The sequence below is a fragment of the Staurois parvus genome, unplaced genomic scaffold (assembly GCF_062004578.1).
Source record: "Staurois parvus isolate SC_StPar_1 unplaced genomic scaffold, SC_StPar_1.0 ptg000048l, whole genome shotgun sequence".
NCBI classification, from domain to species: domain Eukaryota; kingdom Metazoa; phylum Chordata; class Amphibia; order Anura; family Ranidae; genus Staurois; species Staurois parvus.
The window spans coordinates 5,871,894-5,881,178 of NW_028317844.1; the positions used below are offsets into that span (position 1 = coordinate 5,871,894).

Genomic DNA, 9,285 nt, shown 5'->3' on the forward strand with positions numbered 1-9,285 from the left:
GCACAGTAGTGTTAATTTTTTTAATCATGCTATCTCTGAGAAATGCTCAGTGCCACCATCAGATATTCTTGGTGTATTTCTTTTGGCCGGTGTCATGAAGCTATTGATATCTGTCATTAGGGGCTATTTTAGGCATAGATGAACTAAGCATTGTGCCACCAGCTGGATAGGGTACCAAAGCAGATACAAAACTCTTAAAGTTAGTGGTCAGGTAAAACTGCAGTATTAGCTTGTGAAAAATACAGTCATACAGCGTGCAGAGCCTGTGTAATTACTTTTCCAGAACCTGCTACTGCTGTGTACAGCCACCCCTTGGAATGAATTAGAAGATGCAACTGTAGGCGGTTATGTCCCAGGGTTCACATAAAGCACCCACCCACACATGGATGTATGATCTGAATGCATGTTATCTGCAGTTGGAGCATACTTCTGTGTGCGTGCAGATGCTTTACAGCCATGTGCATGAAGCCTTAAAGCCTGACTCCATGTTTATTGTCCCTTGTAGCCTTGAGGAGCCCAAGATCATCAACCAAGTATGTTGGTAAAAGCAAATAGCCTGTAACGTACCTGATGGAGGAGCCTGAAGTGCGGGGGAAGGCCTCTCTTACAGCCCCAGTTCAGGAGCCCCTGGTAAGGTGACAGGGAACGCCAGAGCACGGGGTAGCACAAGTGCCTGATAGTCTCTTGCTGGGTGATGCTGAGGGGTAATCGGAAGAGTAGAACCCCAGGACCGGATAGGCTGACAGATGAGCTGGAACTGATGCTGACACAGGATGGCAGAGGCAGCTGAAGAGCAGACACAAGGCAGGGTCAGATGGTCTGGATCAGCAACTAGCGAGCAGATGAGGTACAAGCGGAAGGCAGGAACATAGTCAGGAGTCAAGCCACGGTTGGTAAAAGCAGACGGTATATGACAAGAGGAGCAGCTCCCACTTGTGCACCAGTTCACTCACATGCCTGCGCATTAGCAGTCTGGCCGTGGGCAGAGTTCCTTACATTCATGCACCTGCGCACATGGGGATTCCTTTCCTGACATATCTCTTTTATTTTGAAAAGCAGTTGAAAAGAAAAAACAGCTTATGCTCAGCAAACAAAAAAAGTGCATGAATTGTTGGTACAAAAAATGGGTTGCCTCACCGTCAGTCAAGCTCTTCCCTTAACAGGGTGTTTGAATGCTCCGTCTACTCCATGGGTCCCAGAGAGGAGGTCTCTACAGTTTAGCAACTGTGTGCCAGCCTCAAGTTAGCCCATATTGCTCACTCAGCTGTGTTCTCCTCCACTCCACCTCACAGAGAAGTGGCTGTTTTCTCTTCCTTTTCTTAACTCACACAGGTGACACAAACAGGATAACACTTTCAGAAGCAAAGTCTCAGTAAACATGGTTTGTAAGTACTTTCCCACCCAAAAATCTTTCCTAACCTCTAGATTTCAGGTCCCAAGCAAAGACCAATCCTGAGAGCACTGTAAATCGGTCCTCTCCGAGCAGACTACACCGGAACCCCTCACATGAATACAAAGCTTCCTCTGATTGGCTGAGGTGGAGAGACTGCCAAGGGAGAGGTTGCCAAATGGCATCACAAGCTCCTCCTCAGCCAGTCAGAGGAAGCTTTGTATTCATTCATAGAATGCAAAGCTCCCTGTGAATGGCTGAGCAGTGGTCATCCCAACTCTATTTGTTTTGGGGATGGGAAATCTCAGTCCCACTGCAGGAACACAGCGTTGTACAGGTATACTGCATGTTGCTGAGGTTACATACAGTTTGTACAGTACACCCAGCAAGCACACCTGTTAATGCAGTAAATAGTTTGTTTGGGCCAGCTTGGCCCTATTATTAAACCTGGAGTTAGGCTTTAGGCACTTGTGTATCATATAATGTGCAATTTGTGTGCAAAAGTGTTAACAATAATGTTTGAGTCTGTTTTGAGACCAAAGCTACAATTTAGCAGAGTACATACTGTATATTACCACTTCAAGTTGGTTTACGCTTCCCTGCACATCTATCGGGTGCATGTCCAGCTCTGAAAGTCCAAAAAAACAAGAAGTGGATGACCACACTTCAGTAAAAAGTTTCCTTATCTCACTACTCTTTGATTAAGTGCTTTTTAGCATGAAATTCATTAAAGTCTCACTTCTCCTATTGTACCAGTGGATGGATGATAATGGAATTTTTTTACTGGAGTGCGGTCATCTTCTATATGACTTTATAAAGCCACAATTAAGGTGCACTTTTTAAACATGTAGATATGTTCAGTGGCTAGTTTAATATGCAAATTACATACACAAAATACATCTGTCTCTAACTTGTGTTATAAATAAAAGAAGCAGAAAATCTGCAACTTTAAACAATAAGACAGTTTTGATAAGTGTCCCCCAGTGTGTGTCCATTTGCAGTACAGAGTATCCAAGTGCAAGTTACTGGTGGATATATGAGCATGGAAAGATGGACATTTCACAAAGTAAAGCAGATCTGAGTAAAATTAACATACATAGGGGTTTATTTACGAAAGCTGGAGAGTGCAAAATTAGGCTCACTCTGCATAGGAACAAATCAGCTTCTAACCTCAGCTTGTTCAATTAAGGTTTGGCAATAAAACCTGAAAGGTAATTGGTTTCTATGCAATGTGAACCTGATTTTGCACTCTCCAGTTTTATTACATAAACCCCAGTGTGTATATTTTGCAAATGATGTAGCATAATATCACTTGACCCTTACACTTACACACTGCTGTCTCCCTGAAATAAACATATTATTGGTAGGCCATTGCTTAGGGGACACAAGGTACAGAGCTTAAAACATATAATTTAAGGGTATTGGCATATACTAAAGTTGCAATATGCAAGTGTATGTTATTTTTATTATTATTATACAGGATATATATATCGCCAACAGTTTGCTCAGCGCTTTACAATATAACAGGAGACAATATAGCAACAATACAGTTCAATATAAGAGGGTTACAATCTAAGATATGTAACAACATTTGATAAAGTGAAGGACTGGAAGGATACATGTGAGGATGACAGTATATGAGTCCTTATATGAGTCCTACTGCCTTAACAATGGTGGTGAAGATGTGATTTTGTTTGGTAGTAGAAGGGAGTTGGGTGGACACAGGGGCAGACTGACCATTTGGAAACTCGGGCACTGCCAGAGGGCCCGGGGTCAGTAGGGGGCCCCATGAGATGCCCCTGGTACCTTTTTCATAGGCTTTTTTGAGTTTGGGCAAGGACACAGGGGCCCCATGATCCCCTATTGCCTGGGGGCCCCATGAGTTGTCAGTCTGCCCCTGGGTGGAAAGTAGGGGGTTTATTTACTAAAGCTGGAGAGTCCAAAATCAGACTCCCTTCTGCATAGAAACCAATCAGCTTTCAGGTTTCATTGCCAAAGCTTCATTGAACAAGCTGAGGTTAGAAGCTGATTGGTTTCTATGCAGAAGGGAGTCTGATTTTGGACTCTCCAGCTTTAGTAAATAAACCCCTAGATGTCTAGCCACAGGAAATGGTCCTGCCTTTCCTAAATCCCAGCTTCACTACTAGCTCTCACTCTTTTTCTCTGTTCACTGTTAAAAAAACAAAAACAAAGGGATTTTGATATATCTGTTTAGTCTACTGAAAAGGTTTCCTTGCATGGATCAATTGAATTTGCAACATGGAGATTAAATTATCACATTTTTGCAAATAACCGTCAATTTGAATTTTATCATACAGATTATGGCTCTTTAAAAAACTGTTAGCTTTTTGTTGAAGATAATTGTAAGGTTGCATCTATCGAAGAGGGAATTGTGGTATCAATAAAATAATGGTTCATGGTTCATTTATCTGAATTGAATATATCGATGAAAAAAATAATGTGATAAAATAATGAATGCAGTTGAAATACATCATCTAGCTTATTAAACTGTCCCTTATGTCTCAGTTCCTCAGATTGTATTGGGGCATTTTTAGACATACAATACAGCAGTAGAAGTGATAATTTAGCAATTTTCATTCTTACTAATTGTGTAACCATAAACCACTTGGAAAAAATCTCTAACAATCTCTAAAAGTAAAACAATTAGTCCCTGTGGAGACAGCCAAACGAAAGTACTTGCCTATGATTAATCACGCAACATTGTGCAATAGCACACCTGTGCACAGTTAACAGTGGCTGCAAGACACTATGTAATTTATTTGTGAACCCATTTCTACATTAGTAACTACGGGCACTATTTATTTTGCACAAAGAGTGCAATGTGGAAAAAAGATTACACCACAAGAACTCAACTGCAGAGAAGCATAGATAACTAAAGCTTTACACAGAGAGCATACATTTACTGCATTTTCCATTTTCATTTGCACATGCATTGCTTGTATATTGATTTATAAATTCACTTTGATTTACAAATTCCAGGATTTGCAAATGTCTAGGGAACCCCTATCTATGTAAATGGTTATTTATCTCTGAAGATCTGCTGCATGTTCCTTTTACTGCTTAAAGTACAGAATTCACTAGGTTTACACCTGTTATATTAGAAAAATATAGAAAAAAAGGTTAGAAAATGTTAGATAATCTTTGGGTAGTATTTTCAGTTGACATGGTAAGTCGATGTTTGATTACCTCATTGTTACTGTCTAAATTTAAACTAAGGAGGCAGTGGTCTACACTGGGCCTCGTACTTAGTACTCTATGGGGGTACTATGTGGGTCCTAATGGGTCCCCTCTTGTTTTAGGTTGTTATTTCAGAGAGAAGTAGCTTTGTGCATCAAATAATTTCTGTTTATCTTAAGGTGTAGAAAAACTGTCTTGACCTGTAGCATTTGCCCTGCACATTGGGCAAGTTGTTTATTGAGAGGATATTTTGCCTCCCCAATGTATACATCTTTGCATTCCATGCTACATTTAATTGCATATACAAGGTTACTTTGCTTGTGTTTGAGTTTTGGGTCTTTTGTTGGACAAACGTCTGTCTCAATTAATTGGGACAGGTAAGGGTGCTGTGCTCTGTGGTCTCCCCTTTATTATGTCATCTTCCAGTCTCTTTTGAGTTCTCCAGAGAGCTAGCTAGAATGACTAGTGGTTAATGTCACTTATTTATTAATTTTGCCCAATCACAAAAGATTGTATGCCTTGTGGGATGTGCAATGCATAATGTTAAATAGCTGGAGTAACTGGTCTGGAATGTTCCTGGAAGTCTCAGGGCACTGACCCTGTCCTGGGTCTTGAATGCTGGATTATATTGCAGCTGAGGTAGGCCTCTTCTTCAATCCTCACTTACAGTAGGCTGTAGTAGGTCCATAAAGCAGAAGTTCTTATTTATGCTATGTACCAGGTGTTTGACTGCAGCAGTGGACCTGTGAAGGTTCTAGTACCTCTTTTGCCTATCACCTCTGGAAAGCATGAGTTAGGACTCATGCTTTCCAGAGGTGATAGGCAAAAGAGGTACTAGAACCTTCACAGGTCCACTGCTGCAGTCAAACACCTGGTGCATAGCATAAATAGGAACTTCTGCTTTATGGACCTACGTCAGCCTACTGTAAGTGAGGATTGAAGAAGAGGTGTTTGAAATCTGAGCATTAATTCACACACTGTTATTTAAAGACCCCCACTACCACCATTTTGCTTTGAGTCCTTTAGGTCACTTTGCAGAAGAACAAGGAAGCAAAAACCTCTTTAGTGTATTAATGTACTTTTACTAAACAATACACAACATACAGAGTATTATAAATATGCATGCAATATCCCCATGCACACACTATCTCTCCTTCCTAGCAAATGAGCATTAACAATGGTTAGTATACTAAAGGGATACACTAAAAAAGATCACTTAGCTTGGGTTATAGCGGCTTTATTATTTCTGTAGGTAACCAGGACACCGGGCTATTCAAGTGATTGCATACTGTAGGTTTACAAGCGTAGTCCCATACACCAAACTGAGTGGAGCAACAAAGAATAGTCTCCTACGTCCACCTGAGCAAAGGCTGAACTTTCAGTTACCATGCATTGTTAGGAATTGTTGGGGATCCTGCATTGTTAGGAATCCTGTACACAGATGATTCTTGATCAATCAGCTATATTTCCAAAGATTACAAATAAATGGCAACTGCCCCAACCTATAACTGGCCTTTACAACAAGGAGCATATGAAAGAGCGGAGCATATCAAACAACAGAGAAAAATTCCCTGCTCAACTTACCAACCAGCCTGCAACCAACCAAATTATCCTGTCCAACAGTTCCCATTAAAAACAAGTTTAGTTTGCAAACATTTGCAAATACATGCATAAGCTGCAGAGTCTCTTCACGGTACCCCAGTATTCTGCAGTCCTAACTTATGCCTCCATAGTAGAAGCACATGTATAATAATGGATAGATTGAGGACAGGTAAGCCTGAAGGGAACCCACCCCTCTTTAAAAACACAGGGGCGCACTGGACACCCAGCTTGTTTCCAAAGATTACTAATAAATCATGACAACCGGTGCATAGTCATAACATGTTGCTCAGAGTTGCTCTGTGTGGGCAGTCATGCAATGCCTGATAATGGATTTATACTATAATATATTATCGTCTTATACACATCTGTGTGCATGCTAATCTTCCTCTTGTTTTCTGTAGGAGATTGATGGCAATGCCCTGCTGTTGCTGAGGAGTGACATGGTTATGAAGTACTTGGGACTAAAACTGGGGCCTGCTCTGAAGCTTTGCTACCATATTGATAAGCTGAAGCAAACCAAGTTCTGAAGTTCAGACAATTAAAACAGAACTTTTACACACAAGAGCGGTAACATGTTGCCTTATCCAAAGGCCATTCTAACACCTCCTTTTTATTTTTTCATAGGCTTGTGTTTTACAAATGGTTGTGTAATTTTCATATTGGCCTATCTTTATTACTGGAAAAAGATATTCAATTCACATGGTGGATATTACAGTAGATGGCTGTTGTTAAACATTGCAAAAAACAAGCATGTGATCACAAACAATGATGCTGCACTATTTATATGACAGGTGCTGTGAGTTTAAACCTAGATGCAACATCCAATCAAGAATTGCCATATGAACCTTATTTTATGAATGCTGGAGGTTTCACTTTGATATTACAAAATAACCCCCTTTGGGTATGTAAACTTGGCTGCTACACAAATCATTTTTATAGAAAACGTGCAACATGAATGCTTATTAGCTTGCCTGTAACTTGCATTTAAATCCAGAAATTATGTTAGCAAACATTAGAAGGTGGAAATGGTATTGCTGAAGTGGTTATTTTAACGGCTAATTGAAAACATGAGTATTGAAAGCATCAGCTCAGGGTCCTTCACCAGGCATGGTGACACTATATAAAAAAAGGGACCTGGTAATGTCAAGCTATTCTGCTAGATAAGCCCTTGCTTCCAATCCACATGTGCCAATATTTATTTATTACAGAAAAAGGGAACCTGGTAAAATCAATTTAATCTGCTAAATAAGCCTTCACTTCCAATCCACATGTGCCACTATATATGTGCTACAGATTACTGTGATGATGTTGCTTTCATTATATAAGGCTCATGGCACACTGTTCATCCCGTTTCGACAAGATAGCAAAAAATTGCAGAGACAATTCTCACCTGTTTTCAATGCATCACTCCCATGCTGGCCAGATAAGTAAGCCATCACTCCTTCACTGATAGATACACTCTGTCAGTTGCTAGCAATGGAGCAACACATTGCTCACCTGGTCAGTAAGGGTGCAACACATGGAAGCAGATTAGTATTTTTCACTGTACAGGGACCCTATTGATTGTGAGTTGTCACCAGCTACGGGATAATTAGTGTGCCATCGCCAAAGGCTTGCAGCTATTGGAATTAAAATACATATTTTATACAGGAATACATCAGGTAGGAAGACATGTTTCATTTGTTTCAGATATTCCCTAAAAATATCAGATAAAAGATGCTGCTGACACATGGTTTGACCCTCAGTGCAGTGTCATAAAAGACCGCCATCGCCCCAAGCTCACGTTATCAGTCTCCAGGGTTTACACTCTGTATTCAGGTGCTGGCAGTGATAGAGCACATTCGAGGTAAGATGCAATATAGCATACAAGTACCAGCGCACACTCTATTCAACTCCGGTGTGAAGTCAATGAAAGACAGGCTTCCTTCATCGGGGTGGGACTGGAACTGAAGCTTATCTTTCCCTTCACATAGGAATTGAATAAAAGTGTGTGGCAGTACTTGTATAAACTCACTGTAATCCCTAATCTATCCCACATGGAAGAAAAATATATTCTTCCCAAATATATTGACATATATCTGAAATACTACAATTTTGGCTGTGTTCAATATATTTAAATATATATATATATATATATATATATACACACACACACTGTATGTTGAAATGCATTTTTATTACAAAATATATGAAAAGTATTTTATAAATACATTTTCAAATATACTGTATGTCTTTAAAAATATATTCAATCTACATTTTTGGCATGCATTTACAAATATATGTACAAATATATGTTAAAATTACTTTTTTATATGTTAAAAAAAATCTGAAGAATATATTTTAAAAAAATATTTTTCAGATATTTTGTAATATATAAAAAACGCATTTCAACATGCAGTGTGTATATATATATATATATATATACAGTGGGGATCGAAAGTTTGGGCACCCCAGCTAAAGATTTGTATTAATGTGCATATAGAAGCCAAGGAAAGATGGAAAAATCTCCAAAAGGCATCAAATTACAGATTAGACAATCTTATAATATGTCAACAAAAGTTAGATTTTATTTCCATCATTTACACTTTCAAAATAACAGAAAACAAAAAAATGGCGTCTGCAAAAGTTTGGGCACCCTGCAGAGTTAATATCTTGTACTGCCCCCTTTGGCAAGTATCACAGCTTGTAAACGCTTTTTGTAGCCAGCCAAGAGTCTTTCAATTCTTGTTTGAGGTATCTTTGCCCATTCTTCCTTACAAAAGTCTTCCAGTTCTTTGAGATTTCTGGGCTGTCTGTCACGCACTGCTCTTTTAAGGTCTATCCATAGATTTTCAATTATGTTGAGGTCAGGAGATTGTAAAGGCCATGGCAAAACCTTCAGTTTACGCCTCTTGATGTAATCCCCCGTGGATTTCAAGGTGTGTTTAGGATCATTATCCATTTGTAGAAGCCATCCTCTCTTTAACTTCAGCTTTTTCACAGATGGCATCAAGTTACCCTCCAAAATTTGCTGAAATTTTATTGAATCCATTTTTCCTTCTACTCGTGAGATGTTCCCTGTGCCACTGGCTGCAACACAACCCCAAAGCATGATT

The 9,285-nt window shown here is 39.5% G+C and overlaps 1 protein-coding gene across 3 annotated transcripts in view; it reads left to right on the forward strand.

Annotated features, from left to right (window-relative positions):
* The window catches only part of SCML4 (Scm polycomb group protein like 4), a 148,264-nt gene extending 139,738 nt beyond the window's left edge, over nucleotides 1–8,526 (forward strand). For 2 of the 3 annotated variants that reach the window (XM_089664876.1, XM_089664883.1), the window contains exon 10: nucleotides 6,592–8,526. In XM_089664876.1, the coding sequence (XP_089521002.1) occupies nucleotides 6,592–6,717 (126 nt within the window). In that variant the 3' untranslated portion in view covers nucleotides 6,718–8,526. The remainder of the gene's footprint in view (nucleotides 1–6,591) is intronic. The other variant, XM_089664890.1, reaches the window with a different exon arrangement.
* The last annotated feature ends 759 nt before the right edge of the window (nucleotides 8,527–9,285 follow it).